At 44.5% G+C, this 26,878-nt stretch overlaps 2 protein-coding genes across 6 annotated transcripts in view; one reads left to right on the top strand and one right to left on the bottom strand.

The window, feature by feature from the left end:
• Positions 1–12,313, bottom strand: part of ANAPC1 (anaphase promoting complex subunit 1) — a 48,532-nt gene extending 36,219 nt beyond the window's left edge. Inside the window, exons 1-13 of one of the 2 annotated variants that reach the window (XM_062571655.1) lie at positions 11,972–12,313; positions 10,777–10,938; positions 10,542–10,593; positions 10,248–10,357; positions 9,437–9,519; positions 7,830–7,903; positions 5,092–5,237; positions 4,182–4,402; positions 3,352–3,561; positions 2,224–2,319; positions 1,678–1,768; positions 1,491–1,556; positions 508–645 (exon numbers count right to left, since the gene is read on the bottom strand). In XM_062571655.1, the coding sequence (XP_062427639.1) occupies positions 508–645; positions 1,491–1,556; positions 1,678–1,768; positions 2,224–2,319; positions 3,352–3,561; positions 4,182–4,402; positions 5,092–5,237; positions 7,830–7,903; positions 9,437–9,519; positions 10,248–10,357; positions 10,542–10,593; positions 10,777–10,938; positions 11,972–12,184 (1,662 nt within the window). In that variant the 5' untranslated portion in view covers positions 12,185–12,313. The remainder of the gene's footprint in view (positions 1–507; positions 646–1,490; positions 1,557–1,677; positions 1,769–2,223; positions 2,320–3,351; positions 3,562–4,181; positions 4,403–5,091; positions 5,238–7,829; positions 7,904–9,436; positions 9,520–10,247; positions 10,358–10,541; positions 10,594–10,776; positions 10,939–11,971) is intronic. The other variant, XM_062571656.1, reaches the window with a different exon arrangement.
• An 8,685-nt stretch (positions 12,314–20,998) lies between these two features.
• MERTK (MER proto-oncogene, tyrosine kinase) overlaps positions 20,999–26,878 on the top strand; it is a 28,716-nt gene continuing 22,836 nt past the window's right edge. For all 4 annotated transcript variants that reach the window (XM_062571651.1, XM_062571653.1, XM_062571652.1 and 1 more), the window contains exons 1-3: positions 20,999–21,078; positions 25,711–26,095; positions 26,606–26,706. In XM_062571651.1, the coding sequence (XP_062427635.1) occupies positions 21,009–21,078; positions 25,711–26,095; positions 26,606–26,706 (556 nt within the window). In that variant the 5' untranslated portion in view covers positions 20,999–21,008. The remainder of the gene's footprint in view (positions 21,079–25,710; positions 26,096–26,605; positions 26,707–26,878) is intronic.

The raw sequence follows: 26,878 nt of genomic DNA, 5'->3' as shown, positions 1-26,878 counted from the left end.
AGTGAAATAAGGGCCTGTGGTAGCCATGGATGGAGACTGTGGATATGCAGTGTCAGAAACAAAGGTGGGAAAAAAAAAAAAAACAGTGTGTGACAAGCCATAGATAAGAGAAGCAGAGTCTTAACAAGTCTTCACAACAGTTTCTCTGGCAAAACACTCAAGGATTATCTCTCCTCCAACATTTATCCATATTAAGCAATGAGAAGGGACTGGAGACCACTCTGCAAGACAGTCAATACATCTGTCTTCAAATATCATGCAACAAAGAAACAGATATATCTCAAAGTGTTTGAAAGCTTCATTATGCACTCTTAAATAGAATTTACTAGTGATGAATACCATTTCCACTACCACTGAAACAAGCCTCTCTCCATAAGAGTAACAGAATATGCACAAAATTTATATTCACAAAAAATATGTTCTGGTAAAAAATTTCCAGTTACTTGGTAAGTTGCATCCAACCTGATACAAATAAACCCTTTTCAAAGCAGGATCTTCTTTTCTTACCTCTTCTAAGGGCCCCAGATGCTTATTCAAAGGCTTGGATGGAGTGCTGATACTATCCAAAGGAGTGCTTGGCCAAGGCATTTGGTTGGACATTGTCAGGGAGGGAGCAGGTAGTCCAGGAATGAAAACCTTCCCCACCTTTTTGTGTAGAATATATAGGAAAAGATATAGTTGATCTTCATGCCTTTTCAAAAAGCTTGCTTACAAATATGGACACTTTGTTTTCAATATCTTAAATAAAAGTAGATGTATACTGAAACTAAAGCCTCTGAACATGAGATTAGAGATTGCCTAATTTACTTCCTTTCTTCAGATGACGACATACTGGAAAAGTACCATATAGGTCAGTGTTGCACATTGATACAGGTCTACTTCCACTAGCAGTTCTGGCAGGGTTTCACTCAGAAAGCTCCATTTTCAAAGGGCATATAAAAACAGATAAACAGAAAGTACATATTTCAGGGTCCAAGGTTCCTGTATGCAGAGAAAGAGCACAGTGCATCTCTCCACAATTAAAAGACACAATTATAATTATTTTGAATTCATTGTGCCCATCCTAACAACAACCCTTTGTAAAGCAAGATAATTTGACATCTAGAACTCTGGCATGCCACAGTGAAATTTGAAAACTTAGTTTAGGAGATATCCTTACTTTCAATATTCTTGAAGTTTTCTTTTATTAAAAGCATTTTATTACTTTAATCCTTTGCTACCACAGAAAAAAAACTCAAGGGGTTATTTAACTGTACCACAAGGTGTCAGTGATTCTTCAGAACTGTGTTTCCAGCACTGCACACAAATTGCACTTGATATAAGGGCACATCCACTTTCCTAAGTAAGTCTCAAGCCACAAGCATTCTACAGTAGTTTAAAATGAAACCTTGAGGTACAACACACACAGGATCTGATTGCACAGTCCAGTTTACACCCAAAGATTCAAACATTTGGGGACAGAAAAATTGTGAGCGTGTTCAGCTACTTACCCGAACCACTCCAGAATAAAGTACTAGATTTCCGCTGCCATCCAGAACCAGCAATGTATCAATACCCTGTAAGAATTAAGCAGCATATTCACACCCTTGTGTTTAAGTAAAAAGATGACAATTAGATGACAAAAGAGACAAAGTAGAGAGATACTCCACAGCAGATACTCCATACAGCAGTACATACCTGCACTGGAGCTGCATCCTTTGCTTGAATATTGGTGACAGAACCAAAGATCAGCTGTGACTTATCGTTACTCTCTTGAAATTTTACACAGCTAAAAGATTTGAGAAAAGAATAAACATGTAAAAGGACTGTCCTTCTACTTGGTCTTACAGAAAGACGACAGAAAATTGAAGTTGTGTTACATGTTGCAGTTACTTTTATTATGGTATACCTGGCTCCTTCCTCCTTTCTTTGCTTGTTTTGCCCTGCTAATCAACTTTTACTCTGATGGTGTAACTAAAACCCCCAATGCACTTCTATAGGGTAAAGTTGGCAGTAAATATCATTCAAAGTATAGCAAATACCATATCACAATTTCAGTCCAAACTGTCTATGCTACTGCAGGTAAATACATCTTATGATGGTCAGATTGATGTGCACCTCATGTCACCATTACAGATTCCACTAGCTGAGGGAATATGCATGTTAAAACCCATATCTAGTTGATAATTTTTAGAGGGCTCCCCTTTGTTCAGCTATCCCCAAGATATGCATGGGAATGCTCACCGTAGCTGGAGCTGGGATTCCACTAAAAAGCACAAGAACTTTTGCCCACAGAGGTCCGTGGTAATAAACACTTTTGATGCTTGAGAATTCTTCTCTCTGTAAATAAGACAGTGATCAGCAGAGTATTTGGTCCACTATAAAAATGTTAATGGAGGAAAACATGTCCAACAAACTGTTAGATCACACTGAACTTCAATTAGCACATCAAGTGGCCAGAATATGCCAGTCTCCATTTCAGCCACTGCTCTAGAAACTAGTTTTCCAGCATCTCAGTTCTCATATTCCTTATTTTTTCGTGTGCACAGCACATGCTAATTGGCTTTATTCTCTAGTTTAATCTTAAGTTTTATGCTTTAGTTTGGCATTCTACCCATGGTCATATTTTATTGCAGGCAGCTGTGCCCACTGAAAGCTGCATCTGGTTACACCAGAAGAGTTCACTGCTAGATAGATCACTATCAGCCATCTCACACTCAATGCCGCAAACTGACACAGGCACAGACAGCTAAGGAACTCGAGCAAATACAAACTTACAGTTATAGTCTGATATGAACAAAAAAGGTAAGTCTAAGAGAGGCAGCTGTGCCTTTCCCCAGCCTCAAGCTGCACTTTCTTTTCTGACAACTAGAATCATCTTCCTGCAGCAGTCATGAAGAAAGAGAAATAATCCCTATTTGTAGTGTGTTTCCCTGTCTCCTCTCCTTCTGCCAGATCAAACAGGAGCCTTCTACAGCTCTGGAGATATGTTTTAGCTCAGTCAGAAATAAGACAAAGCTCTTATGTGTGTTTCACGTCTTTTGGTGGTAATGGGGAAAAAGGCACTCCACCTAAAAGATTACAAAAATCCAAAGCAGTAATGTTTGAACTTAATCTGCTTGAGGCATTTCATGAAATCACTCTCCAATACAGAAGGTCATGAGCCAGCATAACACAAGTACCTAATCCCCTTTTCAAAGCAGAGCTAGGTACTTCACAAGCGTGATTAAAAAAAAAAAAAAAAGACTTGGAAGTACAAGTCCACGCATCCATTTTAAGGTGTAGAAAGCATATATCAAAACAAGCTGTCATTTTATTTTTTCCCCCAAGCAGAAATCCAGAACCTCTGAAATCCAAATACAAGCATCTAACCTCATGTTTGTGATGGTTTCCGTCCACAGGTGATCAATACACAGCTCTGGAACAATTGGTTCAGTTTCAGGTACAACGAAAGAATCACTGGCAGTGCTGTTTGGAGAATGGGTAATACTGTGCCTCTTTGGTGACTGCACATTACTGGAAAAGTTGAACCTCTGCACTCCTGAGAAAGAGTGCACTCCCAGGGCAGGGGAATGAGAGCGGCTGCAAACCAAGACATAAAACACTACTTAAAAGTGGATTTACAAAAGCATTTACAGAATTTCTGCTAAGCTTGGGATCTCCTACAGTGGTAGAGAATTTGAAAACAAAGCAACCCACATACACACCCAAACCCGAGAAAGTAGCTAGTTCAGTATTTGCTTCCTTTAGCAATACACCTTGGCAGAGGAAAACAGTTCTCTAATTCACTTCTAAGCATCTGTCTGAATCCAATATATGAAATTTTAACAGGAAGAAAACTAACACTAATTGTGGCATCCATTCTGTCAAAAATCTATCCCCACCTGTTCCTTCTAAATACAATTTGTTTTAAAAATACTAAAAAACTTTACTCTCTAAGTCTGCAAATAATTCCTAATTCCCTTAGTGACTGGCTATGTGACCACAGGACAGTCTCTCTGGCACACCAGTCACCCCCTTGTACTACGGGGATAATAGCACACCTGTGCCACAAGAGCACTCTCAGGAGACTTTGAGGTGTGACAGGGCAGGCACATACACCTCAGGTAACAGAATTGTAAGAGCAATACAAGGCGCACTGCCTATTCTACAGGGCCTATTCTTTTGGCATCGTCTGCGTACACGGTATGTTCAGCACTCACCTCAAAGCAGCCATGTTGGAGATGGATGGTGAGCGGGACTGCATGCTGGGTGAAGACATGGATCTGCTCTGGCTGTGAATAGACGAATAGTTCTGGAAAGGGGAAGCCACAGGAGAGTCTCCTTTCGAGAGGCTCCTGAGATGAGCGGTCAAAGAGCTGCTGGTGGCCACATGCTGCGGCGTGCCCATCTGTTCAGCAAACTTCAGCACTGTGTTCTGCTCCTGGGTAAGAAAACAGAACACTCTAGGCACAAACAACATATAGGCAACAACCTAGCCAGGAAGTCATTTGAATAGCTTGTTTCAACAAGTAGGTGCTACATCTTCAGACCAAGCTGCTGCTTGAGCTGTTTGAGCTTCTGCTCACATTTCAGACCACTTCAAATTAAGACTCCTCACTGAGCACATGCAAACATGTCAAGCAGTAATCTTACTGTCTGGCGCTCTCTGCACGAGGCATACGGCAGATGAGGTAGGATTACTCAAGTTATTTCCTTTTATGAACAGGTAGAAGTTACTCCCTCCAATCATGTTTTCTCACTCCCAGTCACAGAAACTACTCCTGTTTTTCAAGGCAGTGAGTTGTCATTGCTTTTCTCAGAGAAAACTGCTTAAGCAGAATCAAAACCTTCCAGCATCATGAAAGTAATATCATGACAAACACAGCATCCTGCATGACTATTACCATTGCACAAGTTGTAACTTTGCATCTAGTATCAATAAGCGATTGGGAAACTTGATCCTCTGACTGTGATACAGGCTAACACATGAAAGAATCTGCTTTTTTAACATCTTACTCTATTATATAAAATACATCAGAAATATCAGGCACTTCGATAAATACATGCATAAGGGCATAAAAACACACCAATATTTTTGATAATCATGTTTAGTCAACAGTAAATTTGTACCTCTGGCTTTACTCTACGAAGAGCCCAAACTGTGTGTAAACTCTGAACAGTATCATATGTCATCATGATGGAAGGTTCAGCATTGACAAATACAATCCTCAAGGTGTAGTCAGCAACGTACTGCACTCTGGCAGAGCCGAACACACCTAACAAAGATACAGTGAACAGGTTAATCTCAGTTAAGGCAAAGGGATCATTTCTGTAGCAGTGTTATCAATATAGGGCTGGCATCTTTCATACCCTCTTTCTTTTGTAATTCGGATTTCTTCGCATTTTCCTTGATTAAATGGGATTGGGAGATTTACAGAGCTTCACATATTAAGAGTTAGTATTAAGCACTCAGATGCCAGACAGCAAATGCCCTCTGTTAATGCAGCAAAGTGCTTCATTAACATTTTTAAAATTTCTTCAACAGGAGCTTCGTGGGCCTATCCACATGTACAATTCTCAAACAAAAATTTAGCACACAGACAGTTCCAGTGCTATAGTATACGCTGTCTGCTGAAAGGTTTGGACAAATCTCTAAACACTCCAAAGCCTGTTTCCCCAACCACCAAAGGAAGAATGCAACACAACATAAATCATTTATAAAACATTGATCACTTAATGAGAAATAAATATTTTCTAATATTCATACATCAAACACCTAAACATTGTTATATGCACATATATATTTAATAAACATGTATAGATATTATACCTACATTTGATTACATAAATTTTGTCCTATGTTTACTACAGGATACATTCAGCTGTATGCCAACAAATCTCATTATTGTTTAACCAATGAGAAGTAAACTTTAAGGAAACAACTAAAATAGGAAAGGTGATTAAAATAGCTATCAATCAATGTTTCTGCTAATGATTAAAAATAATTTTCATAAATCTCTTGACTAATTAACTTAAATCCCAGCTGCATGTGCTGGTAGGAAAAATCCTGACTAGGCTTGATGTTACTATAGTTAGAGGAAATAAACTGTTATATAGACATGCTAAATATACTACTTTATTATTTATAAATATCTTAATCAGAGTTCAAGTATATCCCAGTTCTGTCAGAGAGGGATCTTGTCATGACATGCATACAGAAGCTGACTGCAGATGTGACACAGTTTCAAGGAATTAACGAGACTTAAGGGAAAGAGCTTAAATACAACCACCACCTTTGAGCAAAAGGCTCTTCATACCTATGAAGACAGGCACAATGTATTTATTATGCCCGATCTAAACACCTAAAGTTGCACAGGAGACTTGGACTCTGTTCTACAAGCTCATTTGTGCAAGGGAGGCAGGAATATTGTTCACACATGCTTCATCAGCATGTCAGAACATCACTCAAAGATGGCAAAACTAAGATTGTGTTGAAGCAATGATGTGTGCTTGAACTTCATACTTCCTGCTCTGAAAATGCTCGAGTGTGTCAGAACTCAACAACTCTGATTCTTCTTTTTTGTTGCATGCCACCATTTCAATGTTAGTATTCTGTGAACAGAAAGCATCTCTGACCTCCCTTCTTCAATCCCTTCACCTAATGAGCACAGGATGAGAAAAAAAAATGGTGCTCATGGGGTGGGACTGTGACTAAACAGGGAAAAAAAGTGCCAACTCAGTAGTCCCAACCTTCATCTCTTTTGCTACCACCTTCTCTTTCCCATTCATCATAAAACACTTTTTCACCATGCCCAATCTTCCTTGCTCTGCTGAGCATTTCCTGATATCCTCCTTCCACAGTTTCAAATCTCTCTTCCTCTTCGCCTACGCTCACATCAGTTCTCTTCCTTCCACTCTCCCAATAGTTCATAACAGTAACACACAAACTTATTTCTCTGCTCCAACTTTTTAGCTCCACATCAAGAAAAGTTGCGAGAAACTGACAGAAGGACACAAAGGTTATTTATTAGGAAACCCGTCACCAGAAAATCCAGGAGTGGCTCCACCCTAGACCCCATTGAGTACCCCTGCCCAGCGTGTTTTGCTTATCAAGCTTTCAATCTTTTTCTTCCCTCTAGGTTACACTAATTCTCTTGACAACACTTCTGCTGTAAAAACCATTACCTGCATTCAGTTTCTGATAACACTTTAAAACATTGCCCTTACAATGGGCCAATTTTCAAATAAGCATCTGAGGAATGCAACTTTAGCTGAATACATCCCATGTGGATTGCAAGTAGGTTGGAGAGGATAAGAGCCTCAGTTTGAACACAAAGGATATGAAACTCCCTTTCCCATTCCCTAAAACAAAACTTTTCAGAAAGCAGCTTTTATAGAGAGCGCACATTTGGAGGTGGGTCTCAAAAAAAAAAAAAAAACCCTTGGTCACCCAACCACAAATTTGAATCACTGACTAGTCACATACACAAAAAGCAAGTGTTGGATTTCAGAGCATTTAGAATAGCTTTAAAACAAACAGACTTCAGCAGCACTACTACATATTCACCACAACAACATAAAGGGAAGAATCTGCTTTCTAGAGTTCTTAACTTTATGTATAGTAACATGCCAGAGCAACACCACCACAAAGATAAACTTGCTCTTATCTTCCAAGATGTTCAAGGAGTCCAATTATAGCATCAATTGCTCCTAGCAGTAGATGAGGCAGCTAAAACAACCCATTTCTGAATTCCTGAAGAAGAAATTTCATTTGAAATTTCATAATGACAAAAATGCTTGCTGATACATTAAGCATTTGATGCCACACTGATAGACTCCAGCTGACACACCTAAAGATGTAAACCTACCTCCAGATTTGCAGACAAGAGGTGTTATCTCATCTAATGGATGTAGCATGCTGAACATAGTAGGCAAAGGCTCCCTGGAAATAAATAAAATATGTTCAAAAGCAAATTTTATGAAGCATAGTTGTTCTCTCTTGAAGCTGGTACAGCTGCTGTGATTCCAAAACAGCTCCTCAGACCTTAAAGTCAGAACTTGAAAGCTAACATAGAGACATATTGCATTAATGGAAGCTTGCTGGATTCATTGAACTAAGTCAGAGTGGCATATCAAACAGGATGACTTATTTCAGTTTGTGTCTTACAGCACTTGAGAATGACCCCACCTGCTGGCCACACCAGAGACTCTGGCTGGCCTAAAGGAACAGAGCTAGCACCAGGCTGAACACCAGTCTCTGAGGCCTGGGATCGATGATACAGCAGTAAGAAGAGAAAGCTCTTTTAACTCCGACTCAACTGAAGAGGTTGGGTTCCACAGCTCCCCAGGGTCTCAGTCCAGCAGACACCCCGAGGTAATTTTTCATCTAACACATGGCAGCTATCGAGCCAACCACTGACAGTGGCAGGAGCAAAAGGGCGAGTTTTCATTGCAGGGGGAGTTTAAGTACAGTCAACTAGGATTTTTGCAGACCACAAGAGAACAAGCAAGCCTGGGACTAGTGAAACTTTACTCTTTACTGGACCACAAAGAGATCCAGTCTAGACAGGTAGTCAACTGCTAGCCACCAGAAATAAAACATAGGGTAGGACGCTGGACGATCCTGAGCCACGGCCAGGGGTTCATATCCAGTGAAGCAGGTCTCCCAACTCTTTACCTCTGTTCTTAACTGGATCAGGACACCTCACTATCCCCATTGATAGAATATGGAGAACACATCATACCCATACACTGAATGTGCCATCCAAGCTAACATTTAAGTTGGTACTAAAATAGAACATCCACGTAACTTAGTTTGAGCAAAGAGGTTTCAGGTGATCCCCCCTTGAACACTTTGAAGATCTCTATTTTTAATCTCAAGTCTCCCAAGGACTAGAGTATCACTAGAATAGATGCAAAGCCCATGAGAGAGCAAGTAGATATTCAAGCTGCTCATCAGCATACTCATCAACTCTTTATTCTGCCTCTTGGCTGTATGACCAGCCATGAAGCATGGGGTCTGCAATTCTAACCAAGTATGTGGAAGAGATAGGGCAGTGGAAACATCTGACATCCAGGAGGGATGCTCCATCTATTCAAAGCATTTTGCAGCTGAGAGAAAACTATTTTTCCACAGTAGTCCCTCAATGCCTCTCCCAGCCCACCATGAAATTCACAGCCTTGAACTAATTCCCAGGACAAACATTAGTGAAATTGGGTTAGTAATACTCTGCCTACCTCCCATACCCTGTTCCCAGGATCATCATTCTAAACTGGTATCATAGTATCAGAAATGGAGTTATGACTGTTAGCATATAACCCCTTCCTGCACGTTCATGATATTTCACCCAACTTCGAAGTTCACTTGCCCCTGAGAATCACAGACCCTTTCATTACTGCTCCTCAGCTCTTGAATTCATGCATTAAATTAGCAAACAGTCTATAACAAAACAGTCAAAAACTACACACTACATACCTGGGTGGACTTAGAGGCATTTCATGTGAAGAACTACTGCGCTCAAATAACAAACCATATTTTGTTGGCCAGACGTTTGCCACCTATAAAAAGTTACAAACATTTATGACAAAAAAAATCAAGTTTTTACTATATTGCATGTTTGAATATCTATTTATGTAGGTGCAATGTTAAGCCCTTTTTTGATAGGAGTGTAATGTAAACCACAGCCCATTCTCAAACTGTGAGGATAGCATACCTATAAGCTTCCCACATCCTACACCTGATTGCTGTTGCTACTCAGATCTGATAGCATAACAGGCCTGTCTAAGGCTGTGACCTCTCAATCATGCAGAAACAGCTGCAGCATTTTAAGGCAGTATAATCTGCATCTCACAGCCTGTTACCACCCATACCTTAGCTAGCAGAATGAATCAGGTGAATATTCTTGACATGCTCTGATTCTCATAGGTCCATTCCTTTGGGCAAGCTTCTAAGAATTTGCTGTTCAATCAAAAAAAACTTGTTCTGTGATCCATCATTACAATGTCTGAGAACCCTCAAAATACAGAATATCAATATAATAAAACATTCCTAGATAACTCCACAGAGTTTTCAGTTCTTTGAGTTTAAGCTACAGACAGGACTAGAATAAAGTATTCCAACACCCAACCACAAAGCCACACTTGAATCAGCTTTGCCACATCCACCCATTGGAATGAAGAATTCATGCAAACAGCAGCGCTTCATGTATGCCTCCCCACCTTAATACTCCGTACAAAGAGATAAATAGACTTAATCTGGGGCAAAAATAAATAAATAAAGCACATACCTGAAAAGGTAAAGCAGCAATGTAATCCTTTCCCTCTATGCTATGCACATTTATACACGAGTTCTGCAATATGCAGATACATTTCTCTACTATTTCGTTGCTACCTGAAACTGGGGAAAAAAAAAACACAGTGAAGCTTCTCTGTTTCCTTGGATATCTCTTGTATACAAAATATAAGCTTGTTCTGGGGCAAAAGGGATTCTTAACATAGCAGTTCTGGATGACTAAACTTCTCATGCCAAGCAAACTAAATTCAAAGTATTTGCTTGGTATTAAAATAAGCATAAAACTTACCTTCAGCTTTTTCAGATTTTTCCTGGGGTATAGTGAAGTCACACCATAAGGCCTAAAGCCAAATACAATACAATTATTTCTGAAGAACAATCTGATGCTTCTATTGAATTTGATCATTCTTTATTTCACAAAATAAACCCATCTTAGACCCCTGAAGCACTTTTTGAAAACACTCAACTAGTATCCCTTAGCTAACATACATTCTTTCAATTGCTTCCTGTCCACATTTTCATACCTGTAAAACAGGGCTGTCAACAGTGAAAGCCTTATAAACAGTAGATGCTTGGTTTTTACTTCCTTTGCTCCAAATGACCATATTGCTGGCCACATACAGCTCTTCATCATAGTCCACTTCCTCCCCAACAGCGCTGACACCTTTCCTCAATTGCCAACTTTCCTGAAAACCAAGAGTTTTAGGAAAAGTTACAAGATTTAACCAATAACAGGATAATAATTTAATAAGCAGTGTGACTACGGTTGGTGATAATTTCTCAATGATCATTTTTAAATAATCACTTTACTTTTAAAATAAATTGACCAAATCAAGTTAAAATTTTTGGAAGCTACCGAAAAGTAGACTAAGTACTGGTTTGCACTGCTGATGTTTTTCCCTGCCTTCTCCCTTTTTCTTAAAAAAAAAATAAACAAACAAAAAATGCCCCAAAGTCAAAACCAGAAAGAAATAATTTGACATAGTGAGACAGACCAAGAGTAAAACCAAGTTTTTATTAGCAAGTGCTGCGCCCACTGTTCTCACTCTGCCTCCAACGCCAAATCCAAGGAACGCCCCTCAGGAGCATCCCGTGTCACTGTTGTCAGCAAGTACATCAGGCTCGGTGCACCAGCTAGCAGCCTGCCGCTTCTGAACGAAACGAACAGGACCAACTGCAAGCAGCACCCGATGGGGTCAGACAGACAGTCCATCGTCTCCAACGGCATCAGGAGGAAGTGCTATCTAGCACCAGTGCCTGAGCCTGGCCATTTCGCGTTCTCTGCTCCGCTGCTATCCACAGGCACCAGACCAGGGGGTTCATTCTCTGCAGTGCCTGTTTACGGGCCTGCTGTCTAACCCCTTCTGAGCTGGACAGTACTGTTTGCTCTCCACAGCTTTCTGTGGCAGCTAGTTCCATAAGTTCACTCTCCATGTGCATATGTGAAGAAATTATTGCTATTATCCGCTTCAGACTGATCCCTCATTGACTTCGGCAGGATCCCTCACCGCCCCGCAAGCTGGGGGGAGGCCGCGGCTCTACACTCCCCACAGCCATCACCCTCATTAGCCTGTAAGCCTGTCCCTGCCCCCCGATCCCTCCAGACAGGGGTCTTCCTAGCCTCTCCTCCCAGGGCCGCTGCCCCGACCCCTTCCCCACGTATACATACACATATATACAAATATACATATATAGAGAGAATTTTTTTAAAAGCACTACCCTGCGCTTCTCGTGGATGGAGACCTCCTGCAGGGAGCCCACCAGGCCGGCGGCCCCGTCCGAGGACCAGAGCTCGGAGGCGGGCTGCAGGCGCCGCAGCTGCAGCGTCAGGGCGTGCGGGTGGCGCTGGCAGTGCTGGCGGCCGCAAGGGGCGAACTCCTGCAGGTCCCCGGCCGCAATCATCGTCGCCCTCTCTTCACACTTGTCCGACATGGGGGCCCGATATCAACATTATTTCTGCAACGGAGCCGAGGCGCGCGGCTAGGCACCCCCACACACACCGGCAGGCCCTTGGCAGGGGCGACGCCAGGCTCCGGCGGCTCCTTCCCAGGGCGGCGGCGGCGGCGCCTTCTCCTCATATGGGCGCGGCCATCTTGGCGCTCCCAGAAGCCCGCGCGGCGTGGCGGGAAGGGGCGGGGAGTGTCGCCATGACAACGCCGAGGGGGCCGGGCGGGAAATGGCGGGCAGGGCGGTGGGGCGGGAGGGGAAATGGCGGGTGGGGGCGTCCCAGGCTGCGGGTGGGTTGCGGCGGGCTCTGGAGGCTATGCTTGTTCCCCTTGGGGTGATGCCGTGGGCTGAGTCCTGCCGTGCTGAGGGAAAACCGGTTTCAGACCCTCGCATGTGCTCACTGGAGCCTTCCTCCTTCCATCCCGCCTCAGGAGCAGGCCTCCTGGAGAAGGAAGGGTAGCCGTGGCGTGACAGAGCAGCTAGTGCCGTGTTTCCAAGGGCCTTTCTCTGGTGGCACAGACATCTGGGTCTTCCAGGCGGCATCGCTGGCCTGGGATTTCAGCAGTCACTGCATCAAGGCTGTTCACAGGCCAGGCGCTCTGCAAAGAGGCAGGCAACGGTTGCGGGTGTTTCCACATCCCATTTTCTAGATGAGGTGGCTAGACAAGGTTCATTTCATCCTCAACAAGTTGCCTTCATCAAGGGATAGGCTTGTGTTGCCACACTTTGAAACAAAGAATGTGTGAGCTACGAAACAGCAGCAGACAGTTTCACACCATCTGTCCAGTAGCAGCATGCTGGAAGCATCCATACTAGGGACTGTGATGGTCAGATTGGGCTGAATATCCACAGACAAAAAGAAAAAGTGCCCTAAAACTATGTACAGTTCTCCATAACCGTCCAATTTGGTGCTGTCATTCTTTTTCAGGCAGGAGTATATGCACTCGCAAGCTTTTTCACCCACAGCCTTCAGTATAGGGCTGAACTGTTAAACCTTAGCTGATCAGTAGCCTAAATCACTGGGAGCTGTTGTTTTCTGGTCAGCTCTCTCTACCTTCCTTTTTCTGGGAATAAACAGGACTTTCTCAGCACAGTACTATTCAGCTGCCTGACGCTGCTCGCTACACAGTCACTTGCAGCAATATTGCAGCCTCTGCTGACTCTCAGGAGTCCGGTGTCACTGAAATAGGCAATTTCTTTCGAGATGTTTTTAACTCTCATTGTTTATTCTGCCATACAGATTTATAATGGATTAAACAGAGAGCACTAGATCCATTGTTAAAATTTCTTGAGGGTTTCCTGTTGGCATTTGAGATCCCTTTGTGTGTGAGGGTGCTGATGGGACTCCCTGCCAAGCTCTTGACAGGAGGAAGCACCAAGCCCTAGAGATTGCTTAGCAGCTGCAGTGCAGGGACCATGTTCTGCACGCATAAGGCTCAGCATGAGCAAAGGTGCTTACTTAAGGTGCTTTCCTCCCAATCATAAGTCTTTCCCCCAGCAACAGAGAAGAGAAAACCCTTTAAAAGTGGGGAAACTGCTCCAGATTGGCTGGAACTCTAGATGACTTCTAATGCTTTCTTTAAGAAACTAGGCAGCCATGGCACAAAAGGGGAGGTCATCTCATGGATAAATGATTGGCTGTAGGATAGGAAACAGAGGATAGGAGCAAATGGGGGTTTCACAGGGGAGAGAGTTTCCTGACTCTGAACAGGAGCCAATTAACTGCATTCTAATGGGGCATCACTAGAGCTGTACTGTTGGGTCAAGATCAGCTGTACTGATGGATACAAGGAGTACATGTAAACCCTACCCTGTAAACCCCAGAGTACTCCCCAAAGAAGGGAAGCACGGCTCTTAAAAAGAAAATACAGCATCCCTTAGACATATACATAGGACTAGCAGGGCCTCCCAGACCCCTGCTACCCTGCAGTCATCAACAGGAATGTTGTACCACCCCCTTCACAAATTTTAGATGCTCATATGGTATGGATTAGCATAACTCCTTCAAAGTCGGAGTGCCAGCTAAAAATGCAATACCTTAAACGCCCATGGTCAGTATCTGGGGTGGCTGTTCTTTTGTCTTGAGAGCAAAAGGTGTTGTATCATCCACAGTCATTCCTGAATCCACCCAGAGACAGCCTGTGACTTTTGTAAAATCTAAGGCTGGGGATGCTGAAACCTTCACAGCTGCATCTCTGTGTGCCAGCACTAGGTGTCAGGCAGTTATCATGGCATTTTGCTGAGAACAACCAGATTTTCCCATACTCAAAAAGAGTTATGTGTTTGCATGCATTTATGTACAACCAAATGTCACCTGTGTGTAATTAGGCCTTTTGGCTTCCAACACCTGCTGTTCTACGTTGGTTACTGTGTCATGGCACAACATGCAGAAATAGTTGGGATCTGGCATGTACTCAGCTGCCAAAATCTAGGAGGAAAATCGGATTATTTGTATTCTGTTAAGAACAAGTTACACCTGTGAGATCATCTCAGTGCTATTAGTCTGTCCATATTGCAGGCACTGTAACATATACAGAGAGCCCTCTGCACCACACAGATACAGTAAGAAAGCCTAGCATTTTCAACCATTTGTACATTGTAATGTGAGCTTCTTTCTTTAACTCTCACATTTATTATAGCACACCTAAACAAGAGGATGTTGCTGGCTACATTGTTACAGAAGTACACTTTCTCCATTCATATCAAAGTAGTATAGCAGAGAGTGCTTTTCTTTTTTCCTTAGTACCTATATGAAGTGCAAAAGGAGCTGAAAGGAAGACTGAGGGAGATAATCACTTATTTCTTTTTCAGTTACAGTCTTACAGGAGTTGCATTTGTTTAACAGACAATAATCAAAGGAGAAAGAACAAAACATTTAAGAAATACCCTGACAGGAACTGGAAGATACCAGTTTCATGTGAGAAATCAAAAGCAGGAGAAGTTGAGAAAGCATTGAAATCATATTTGAGAGCACTGGTCAAACAAGTGGTTTTGAGACTCCTTAGTTTAAGTCATGACAATAATCATAATCATTTTCTCAGAACTGAGAAGAAGCCTGCTGGGGAAAACCAGATTGAGCAGAAGTGGTAAGGGTTCACCACCTGCAGAGTGCTTTCAGATCATATCACAACTTCTGGCAGGAAGAGACAGAAGAAATGGTAGCCTGAATCTACAGAGCAAAGGACAAGTTTCCATATAAAGAACGATGGAAGTGTTTGCACCAATAGGACTGTGAAATACAAACAGCAACTTTATGGGCAAGAAAGAATGCACAGGGCTCAAAACTAAGAACGTTTTAGCCAGCATCCAGCCTTTGGAGATGGCTTCTATTTTTGCAAAATTATCTACAGACCAGGAGAAATTATCGTAGGAGGAAACAACTGAGACAAGGGACAGAATGTGCCTGGTAAGAGACACAGCATGCACAATGTGCCTAAAGAAAGCAGGAAAAAAAAAGGAATATTTTTATAGCAGCAGAAAACATTTAGTTTTCTCTGTGCAAATTGTTTGAGAGCTATATCCCGAGACCAGGATATAACATTTAACACAAATGGCACATCTACCTTGAGCTAAAAACATGTCACTGAAAGAGTATACTATTAAAAAAACAGAAGTCCCTACAAATAGAAAAAAAAAAACAACATATAAAACAACATATACAAAGAGGAAGCAGAAAAGAAGGAATGAAGAGATTTAACAAAAGGAAAATGAAAATACAGAAATAGCAAGTGGTAACAGCAGATGACATCCCACAACCCGATTGCTATGAGAGTTGCATTTCTGGTAAACAATCTGATTTCATACATATTGCACTGAGTCCAAAGTCTCTGAATGGTCTTGTGAAGAAATGTTCTCAATGCTGTGAAATGAAACTGCAAAAAACCTGAAGGATCAAATTCTGGCACCACTACATTGCCGGGCACTTATGAAAGCTCATGTAACGCTTACTGAGATGCTGCTTAAGAGAAAGCCGAGAATACCGGGGGAACTCTTGATGCTACCCAGTGGGGATTATAACTTCTCATAAAGCATCAGAAGGCCTATGATGATAAAGATCTGCATCTTTGCACCCACAAACAGGACTCTGCATGTTTCTGTGCGTAGGTATACAAATACAGCAGCAAATTAGGACTCAAAGGGCACTGGCCTCTTTTCAGTGGGAAGTCCTGAACACATATGTAAATACAATAATCTTTGCATTGGAGAGCCACAGGCTGAAACAGGGACTTAGAAACTGCTGATGTCTGTGCAGTTGTATAAGCGCTCTCCCCTTCTTTGGAGACCACACTCACCAACGTGATGTGTGCTGTGCTGTATCACGTGGAGAGCGGCAAGCACAACTGATTTAGCTGGTTCAGAAACATATCCTGGCACTCAAACAGACAAGTCAGACAGCTTTTGTTTTCTTCTCTTACAATCTGTCCTCTGATGAATAAAGATTCTCCCTTTATTTCAGTCCTTATTCCTTTGACATCTTCCACTTCCCAGGAAGGGCTGTGAGGTATTTTTCAGGGCCAAATGTTGACTGAAGCGCAGCCCTAAAAGGAAAGACACTGGAGACAGTGGGAAAAGGAGATGATATTTAGGGAGATCTTGTGAGTCTGACCACACAGGTACTTTGGGACCAAAAACACTCGCCAGCTGAGTGCTGCTTCCTGGCAAATGTTGAGTTTGGGCTCTGAAACAAAAAAGTACTTCATCTTCTCTGAGAAAAGGTGATCAAGTTTGAAACAATTTGTGGTCCAGAGTTCTAGTCTTGGAAACAACCTGAAAAAAAAAACAAAATCATTTTGAACAAACATATAATCTGCATACGCTGGTACGTTTCAGCACTAACTGTTGGAATCTGGCAAAGCTTTAAGTGATGGAAAGATGAGTTGTATAATAGAAAGTATCAAGGCAAACCAAAAAGTGTTAGTGATACTGAGCCTGTATGTTGTATGCCCTTATAATGACATGGAAGGAAATGAAACTATTGTCAGCACAAAACTCCCGGTGGGAAAGGAGTAAATTCATGAATTTATCTATGCATGAAGTTAGATGGGAATATCAGTAATCTAACAGCCAAGCTTCCTTTTGGAAGAAGAGGGCTTTCCATATTCGGTAGAGGCTGAAGACAAACATTGCCATCCTTTGGCAATATGCTGGGGGAAAATGGAGACTGTGTCACCAAACCCAAGAGCAGGCAAAGTGGTCACACTCATTTCCAGGGCAGCTCATGCTGACTGGTAACTTACCTTTCGTATCATGATCTTGGCATAAGACTTTCTTCCTTGGTCGCTGTTTCTTCCTCCTCTTCCATGCACAAGCATCTTTTTTCATATCAAACTGTGCCCAAATGAACTGAAACAAATCATATTAAGCTATAGACACCAGCTCCAGGCACCAATTTACACCAGTGCTGACAGATACCAACCTACTGTAAATAAGTGACCCAAACTAAGGGATTTTAAAGAGCTTCTAAAATCCTCTTTAGGTGCCCGTGTGTTTTCCTTGTTTTTTACCTTTTTTTTTTCACTCTTCCTTTTTTTTTCCATACAAATTTGGTCCTGCTTCCTCTCCTAATCCAAATACATGTTAGCAGGGTACATGATGTGGTCGCTATGTGAAGAGATGTTTCCACTCCATAGCCCACAAAAGCTCTTCCATTGCTTTGTTCCCAAATAACACAAAGCCAGCAGCAATGGGAAACATAGCCAGATGAAAGAGCATCCACAAATAACAAGCTCATGTAGTGATTTCCAAGAGCCAGACTGGAAAGATGAGGGGACAAATTCCTTCTCCCCAGTCTCTTCCTTGCTCTTAAGTGATGTTGAATGCACAGGGAATTCACTCAGAATTTTGAAGGAAAAGTAACACTGCTGAACTTGCGTGGAAGGCACTAGCTTTTCAGCACTGCTGAAGATGTTTAGTCTTCTTGCAGCAGCTGTAATACATTTTTCTTCTCCCCTTTAATCTGGGCCTCCAGTGACACGTGCCTTTTCTTAGCTGCTGATCACTTCAAGATGTTAGAGGTTTGTCTGGAGTGAAAGAGGCAGTGAAGGGGAAATTCAATCTCTATCACCAGGGCCTGAGAATATGCAATGAATAAGCAGCTTTGCAAATCAAAGAAGTCTGGCAATGATTTGTTCTTTTTTTCACTGAACTTGGATATTTTTTCTTCCCAACTGGAATAGATTTCAGACTAGATTTCATACAGTTCTTTTGTTTCTAGTAGTCTGAGAAGGGTACTACCTTTCCGAGCTCTCATTATAAATTACACACAAATAGAAATAATAGCATCAACAGAGAGCTGTCTTTTCGCTACCTATTTCCGTGATGCGCTGATGCTTTTTTAATTGGAAGAGAACAAAACATACATCTCTTTTAGTAACTTCATTTTTCTGCAAAGCTATGAGAAGACTCTATGGAGTTCTTGGAAGAAAATTACACTTGTGTAATAGTTTCAGGGAATTTTATGTGCAGGGAACAGAGAGATTTCAGTAGAAAAATACACAAAGTCTAGTCAAGTATGAGCCAGTCAAGACTGACTGCCCATTTCCCAGGTCCCAGTCCCTTCCCATTTATGGTGGATGAAATGCTGATGGTCTCAATACAACTTATTCTTAACCTCTTCAAGCATGTCCAGCATTCAAATCAACAAAGTTACACAAGCAAATAATTTAGGCCAGGACAGAGATGAATTTCTTAGACCTGCATGTCCACTTGTCACCCTCTGCCACCTGGCCCATCTAATCCAGCGAGGAGCAAAACCTTTTTCCATAGCAATGTGGGAGCTTGAATGTCGTGGGCCAGCTGAGCAAAGAGCAGTGGGAATTCCTAGCCCAGTGGCAAGTCTCATGGTTTTGGAACCAGTGGCTTGATGCTCAAAGACTTGCATGGTCTTCAAGGTTTTGTCTAACCCAAAAGGAATGACAGTCTCTTTTCAGGTACCCAGGAAGTCCCTCATTTCCTTTCAGTGCCATCAGGAGACACTTGTTCTCATTACATCTCCCCTTACATCAAAGGGCCTGTATTGCACACTGGTTTTGTTTGGCCTCTCTTCCTCCTTTTCTAATTATGGCCTCTTTTTATCTCTGTCTGCTTTTGTCCTGCTATTTTCATCCAGGAGAATGAAAAGGAACTTATGAAAGCCACTGCCCTTCTTTCATCACACCATACTCTTGCACAGGGTCGTGCATCTGCTCCAGCAGGCAGCAATGTCCCAGTCTGTCTGGGTATCCAGCTAGATGTGGTGTTCTGCAGGAGGAAGAGGTGAGAAAGAAAAGAGCCAGCCTTGTCAACTTGGAAATACGGCTGTAAATACTCTCCTGGAGATAAAACTAGTCCCCATGTGTAGAGAAGTTGTTCATCCCTGGACATCTGAAAGACAAACTCTTATCCTAAGCAGCAGTGATTGATCTCAGCTTTTTACAGGGATCAAGCCCAGCATGTAAGCTTGGTGGAAGATGGCTTAGATAGCTCTTGATCTACCAGGTCAGCGTCCTGGGGCTCCAGCTGGGCTTGCAGAGAGAAAATGTCCCTACTAAAGCACTTCAACAAATAAGGCCCAAAAAATGTAACTGCCTGTCCTCCCACCCCAGGAAACTGGAATGATTGGCAAGCTGTACTACCTTCTGTATGGCTGTCCCCAGCACCAGTGCTTGTGTGCCAGTGCCTGGGTGTCCATGTGGCATTGCAGGGTGTATCCATGTCCCAGTGCCCAAATCAGCATATCCAGGTGGAGGATGTACCCATGTCTCAGTGCCCAAGACCCTGTAACCCAGTGCTCAGCAGCTCATATCCCAGTGCAGGGGGTGCCAATATCCCAGTACCTGAATTCCCACATGCTAGGGGAGGATATACCTGTGTCCCAGTGCCCAAATGCCCATATCCTAGTGAGGTATGTACCCATGTCCCTGATCCCAACGCCCATGTCCCAGGACTCAGCTAGCATGTCCCAGTGCATGGTGCACCATGTTCCAGTGCACAATATACCATACCTGAGTGCCTCTGTCCCAGTTCATACTATATTCATGTCATAGTGCCTATGTCCTAGTGTATGATCTACCTGTGTCCCAGTGCTCATGTCCCAACAGAGGGGCTTCCTGTGTCCCGGTGCCAGGTGTATTTATGTCCCAGGGCCCATGTCCCAGTGTCCATGCTGGGTGTACCTGTGTCCTAGTGCCCACATCTCGGTGCCAACTGTATCCATGTCCCAGTGCCCATGTCCAAGTGCTTGGTGTACTGGTGTCCCAGTGCACACGTCCCAGCAGAGGCGCTACCCCTGTTGCACTGCTGGGTGTACTTGTGTGACAGTGCCCATGTCCCAGTGCTGGGTGTACCCATGTCCAGTGCTCATGTCCCATTGCGTGTTCTACTCATGTTCTAGTGCCCCCATGCCAGTAGAGGGGCTGCCCTTGTCCCAGTGTCAAGTGTGCTTGTGTCCCAGTGCTCGTGCTATGGTGCTGGGTGTCCCCGTGTCCCCGTGGCATGTCCCAGCACAGGGGCTCCCTGTGTCCCAGTGCCAGGTGTCCCCCTGTCCCAGTGCCGTGTCCCAGTGCAGGGGCTCCCTGTCTCCCAGTGCCGGGTGTCCCCGTGTCCCAGTGCGGTGTCCCAGCACAGGGGCTCTCTGTGTCCCGGTGCCGGTGTCCCCGTGTCCCGCCCCTCGCGCCGGGAGCCCCGCTGCGGCGGGAGGCGGCGATGGGCCGGGCCGGGCCGGGCCGGGCCGGGCGGGGCGGAGCCGCGCTGCGCCGGGGCGCCGAGGCGCAGCGCAGCGCGGCGCGGCGCAGCGCGGGGCAGCGCAGCGGGGCCGCGGCCGGGGCCGGCGATGGGCGCGGGGCGCTGGGCGCTGCTGGCGGCGCTGCTGGCGGCGCTGCTCCCGCCGCGCTCCGGGGCCGGTGAGTCCGTGCGGCGGCGGGGGATGCCGCGGCGCGGCGCGGCGCGGTGCGGTGCGGTGGCACGCGGGAGCTGGGGTGCCGGAGCTATGCAGACACCCCCCCCCCCAGCAGCCAGGCCCGGCTGGGCAGCTGCCCCCTGGCTCTGGGTGCTGCTGGGGCCGGGCAGGGCAATGCGGGGGGAAGCAGGGTTTGCCCAGCTAGAGCAAGGAGCAAAGGGTGAAGGACCCCGAGTTGTGCAAGGCTGTGGTCCTGCTGGAGCCCCTGCGGCTTCGGAAAGGGCCCAGCCAAGAGCAGGGCGCTTGCTCCCTGCCGTGGGGCCTGTGTGCACGGGGAGCATTTCACGCCGTGCTCGCAGCTTAGCCCAGCAGTGCTTCGGCACAAGCAGGTCTGTGCATGGGCAGCCCCATGCCCACAGCGATGTGGGCAAAGATTACATCCCAGTCGGGAGGCTCGGCCGTGCTTTCCCTGGTAGTTTCTGGCAGCAGCACAACTCTGTCAATCCCAAACACGGAGCAGTAGCTAGATTCACGGGGAGTCTTTCACAGGGAGCCTGTAATGTGCACGCAGTCCTGCAGAGGCAACGTGTGTCCTGGGAAATACTGGGGTTTGTGCTGCAGGGACACTTTTTAGGGGGCTATCAATCCCCTGCATTTTCAGTTGCGCACATTTGCCTAGAAAAAGAAATGCAAAGAAGCAAACAGGTTTTGCACTTATGTGCGGTGGTCAGGGCTGCCTTATGCTCAATTGCAGGTTGTGAACTCCTGTGGGTTTATAGTCTGTGTTCAGGGATGCTGGACATCTTGGTGTCAGTACAGATGGCAGTCATGCAAATATTTGGGGCAGAGTAAGGTAAAAATCGTGACTATAACAGCAAAAATCTGCAATAATGGGAGCTCAGAGGAGTTCCCAGATTTGAACAGTAATCTAGTAATGTTTTTTTTAAAAAAAAGCAGCCTTTGAATCCAGAGAATCTCTTTGGAAGTGAAATGTACCCCTGGGAAAATTTGCTTCTTCTGACACCTCTCTGAGGAAGATAGAAAATGCCACAGGCTGAGATGCAAACACTCTATATCTCCTTATATCACATTCCTACACTCTGGATGTGAAGATGCACTTCAACAAGTGTGTGAGCAGAAGGCTGTTGTCATCAGGTGAATTATTTCCAGTAACAGGAAAACCAGGGCTACAGATGTAGTGATTTTTTTTGGCACATCTGTATGTTTTCTAATACATTCCTTACTGGGACAGTAGTAGAATGGCTTACTGTTTCAGGCATGCAGTATGTAATTTCCCATTTATTGTTTTAATCCGTAATAAAGTATCTTACCCCTAATAATAGGCAAACTTGCTTGTTAAGACTTTCTCTAGACATTCTCTAGGCTAGTAACAGGAAAGGAATGCCAGACCTGCTGGGTGTACACTGAGCCTCTTTCTTTCTCTAATACCTGCTTCGTCACAGCAGTTGGTTATTCTGCCCCTAGGGCTCTGGCTGCACGTTAGGAGGTGGCATTACTACACTTTAGTTTTGCTGTGATTCCAGATGCTGATTCCAGGTGTTTCAAGAGACCGGCATTTTTTTGGAAAGGAGTTTTTTTTTCCATGCTAGTTTTTGTGTTGGTCCAAGGTGTAGTAAGGAAAGGGGGCTGCTCCAGTACCTTGGGTAGCCACGCAGGACCTTTGGAGGTTGGTTTCAGCTCCTTTGCTCTAGTATGAGCTTTTAGTGTGATTCTGAGCAAATTGCTCTGAACACAATAAGAGATGTCCTAGGCCCCTCTAAGACACCATAAGGATATCTGTATCCCAAATGGCATGGTATGGAAGGGGTACTTAAAAGGAGAGCTCTAGATTTGAGAAATTTCTGTTGTTGCATAAGTCAGAGCACAGAGAAGAAAGTGTTCCAGTCCTGAGCCTGCAAGCATCTTTTTCCAGCTAGTCAGTGTAGAAATTATGGCTGAGAGCCCTTTTGCCTTTAGAACTTTTTCTTTAAACTTGAAGCAATCGAGAGTATGGGGGGAGCTCCCAGGGAAGAGAAATCAAACCGTGCTTTTTGGGGCCCCACGGGCTATGCGCAGCGTCTGCCAAAGGCAGCGACTGCCAGCAGACGTGTGTTGCTTGTGTCCTCCCCAGGGCAGGAATCACCTTAGGAAATGGTTAAAGGCTACACATAGCTCAAAGGAAAGCTGAAAAGCCTTGAAATGGAGCATGAAAATTGCTATTTCAATCCAAGTGCAAGCTTTTCTTTAATTCAGTGATTAAAAAAGTCTGCTCGGGTGGCTTGTGTCAGGAAGTGAATGCGTACAGTTTGGATAACCTCTGCTAACAGGAGAGGAAGGGAGGGGGCTTTCGGGCCGCTTGCTGCCTGGTTTGTTTTCGACAAATCTTTTTGGAGCTGTTTGGCCCTTTTAAAGTCGGTCACCTGGCCAGCGGGCTCAGTGGCACAGAAGTAAATTGCAATAGGCTGCAAGTTTAGCGGCAGTCACATGGCCTTTGTTTGTGTTAGGATAGTAAAGATTAGGAAGCACATTTAAAAAGCTTAGAGTCTTTTTTTTTTTTTTTTTTTTTTTCCTGAAAGGGAAACCCACTCTTTTGTACAGTAAGCCGCGAAAGCGTTTTTTCTTTCCTCCCTAAGACCAGGCTAGGCAAAGTTTAAAACTTCTCAAACTTCTGTTTAGCAGTGTCACTTCTCAAGAGTTAAAAATAGCGAGCAATTTAGTAAAGGAATATATCCAGCCTCAAAATTAGGTTGTGTTTCTTGGCTCTCCGTAAAGTACACTAGACTCATGCTCCATTACTCACAATAGTAATGACGTAGCTTTAAAATCTTGGAGTTGTTTGATGTTTCGAGACTAATACTTGCCTCGAAATAAACTCCACTGACCTCTGGTTGAGTAAAAAGACCGTGTTTTTTACCTGCATTACTCTTTTTTTTAAATTGTAAGTAGCTTTTTTGGAAGTGGCAGATTAATTTAGATAAAATTCCTGTATGGCACAAAGAGTTTGTTTGTTGAAAGCAGCAAGGTAGATTTACCTATCTGGTGGGGATTTTTGTTTACCTGGGAAAACCTCAAGAAAGTTGGAAGCGATCTAGTAAAAGCATCTACTTGTGGCATATTCTTTAGATCTCTTCCCTTGAAAGTTTTGTTTTGGAGGAATTGCTTTATATGGAGCTACTTTTCATCTCGCTCATGGCTGGTGTGGGGAGTGCTGGGAGGGAGGAGGAAAATGCAGTTGGAGGACTGCATGTTAAGTAATTTGTAGGTGGGGGAATGAAGCCCTTCGAAAGATCTGGTAAATAATCTTCCCTTGGGAAAAATGTCTGGAAAAAAATAGTCTGCAGAGAGGAATGCGGCACTAGGAAAACAACGCTAAATAGCACCCGGCTCCTACACACCGTTTGGAGGCCTTTCTTCATAACTCCACAGTTATTTTTGCTCTGAAAGCAACTCAGTGAAGGCAGTTTGCAGAAACGCCTTTGTGATTGACTCCCGGAGTGTCTCTGTGTTACAAAGCAGCTACCAGCTGTGTAGAGCAGGCAAAATACCCCAAAATGCTTTCTTTGCTCTGTGCATTTACCTTTTTTTTACAAGCTGCCTTCTTCCTCCTGCTCCAAACACTGCTGCTGTAACTGCTCTACTCACCCTGTCCTGCCTGCAAATTGCCTAAAAACAGATCCCCCTCTGGGACTCTGCCTGAGGCCCTTTCCCCCTTCATTTTTGTCATGTTAATTGAACCAAATTGAGCGGGATCAGCTTACACCACCCCTGTGGCCCCCGGTGGTTGATCAGAAAGAAAAGGCTGGCCAAGCAGATGCCTTAAACTGCCCCTGAAATCCTGCGAAGGTCAGCTGAATGCCTTTTCTCATCCCGCCCTTTGACCACAGAGGTTGCAGTCCGTCTAGTTTTGGCCATCACACATCCGGACAGCTGAGGTCCAGGTTGCCTATGTCAAGTGTGGTGAGTCCAGTGAAAACAGGTCTGGGTTGAAGCTGGCTAGAGATGGCCAAACTCAAATCATGCTCCTGTGCTGTTGCTACGGCTGTACCTTCCTTTTCCTTCCAAAACATCTGCCTCTGTTTTTGCTGTCTGGCTGTGGAGGACTCGGTTGGAGGGCAGCACGGGCAAGTTGCAGCATGGGCAGCTGGGGAAGTGCTGAGTGCGAACAGAAGTGCTGCTGTGGTTCTTCACACCACTTGTGCATGTAGCAATGGCAGGTAGTCAGCTGAAAGTGTCTGAGATGAGGGCCCCGAAAAGGATTTACAGAAGCGGTGTGTCCCAAATTCCTCCTGCTTGGGGATCCTTTTATATTCCAGTCCTGGGGCGTGATTCAGCAGAAAGCGCTACCTCCAGCTCCTACTTTTCCCCTGCCAAAGAGAAGTGTAAGCCTGAGCAATTCCCTTAGCTCAGGCCCTCTGGTTTGTTTCAAGAGATTTTTGGAGATGTTTCTTATACATCCAGGCTTGAGACAGCCCCCAGCTTCATGTTACCTCCTTGGGGCTCTTAGAGGTTCTGAATTTACAGTTTCATCTGTAAACAAACAACCTTTAATTATTTATTGATGCAATTGGGCTTTGAAGGGGGAACTTTTAGGAGAGTTACTGGGTGGTGGTAACAAAACTGGGGTCTTTTTTTGCAGATGATGCTCATAGGAATCAAGGCCTGAGGCTATATCTATCGCTATTAGCAGGAGCACTGTCAGCAGAGTCCCACCATGCTAAGAGAGGCATCACTCCCATTAGTCATTGGCCTCACCAGAGCACAAAGCAGACCCGAGAAGAGCCTTCAGCCACCTCTCTAGGACAGATTAAATTTAACCCCACAGTTGGACACATTGTGATTAATGAGCACAAAGACGTCACGTTCAATTGCTCCATTAAAGTACCTCATTGGCTGGTCAGGCCAGACACCCCTGGCATTTCCTTGTGGAAGGATGGGAGCGAAATGCACACACTGGACCGCATCGCCACCAGCCACTTTGAAATCTCCGATGAGGAGGAAGTAGCAATGACCTCCACCTTCAGGTAACCAGTGCAGTCCTTCTTGTGCAGATGGGGAGGAGGGGCTCCTCTAGCCCCCTGAGTGTTGGCTCATGGGGAGAGGCTGGAGGGCAGGTAGGTAGCAAAATTAGGAGGCTGGGACTTGGATTATGGTTTGGAGTGGGGGGAGGACTGAAGTTTGCTGTCACTAAATATCCAGAGCTCAACTCTTCTTAGGCACTATCCTCAATGAACAATGAGGAAAGCAAACTGCTGTACCTCGTTGACTGACTTCTGCCCATTCTCCCCATTTGCAGTTAAAGGCTATGCCAACCCGAGCAGCCAGGAGTGAAGATAATCTTCATTCTGGCCGCCCCTAGTCCTCAAAGCCTTGTTTTGGAAACCCAGCTTTTGTTAGAAGTGTGTTATGGGGTAGCTGATACTGATTCAAGCCCACCTCCAGCTTGACAGTATTACTGTGTCCTTCTGTGGAAGCTGTTTGCAGGACAAGTCTCCCTGTAAAAGCCCTTATATGGTCTCTGTTCTCTCTTGTAGCATCCGTGCTGCCCAGCGCTCAGATAATGGCTCCTATGTCTGCAAACTCAACATCTCCAATGTAGAGATTGCATCAGATCCAATCTTCATGCAGCTAGAAGGTGAGCTGGAAGAGAACAAAGCCAAAAGTGTTGATGGTGTGAGATTTGCTGAGATCTGTCTGAGGGGCATTCCTAGGAGCTGTGACCTCAGAGCTGAGAGCTGCTGGCCGTCCACCAGCAATTTTAAGTATTAGATGGGAAGGGGCTTATTGCCAGACCTGGGGACAGCTTC

This window comes from Rhea pennata, chromosome 3 (assembly GCF_028389875.1).
Source record: "Rhea pennata isolate bPtePen1 chromosome 3, bPtePen1.pri, whole genome shotgun sequence".
Classification (NCBI taxonomy): Eukaryota; Metazoa; Chordata; class Aves; order Rheiformes; family Rheidae; genus Rhea; species Rhea pennata.
This window is presented reverse-complemented; position numbering and strand designations above follow the sequence as displayed.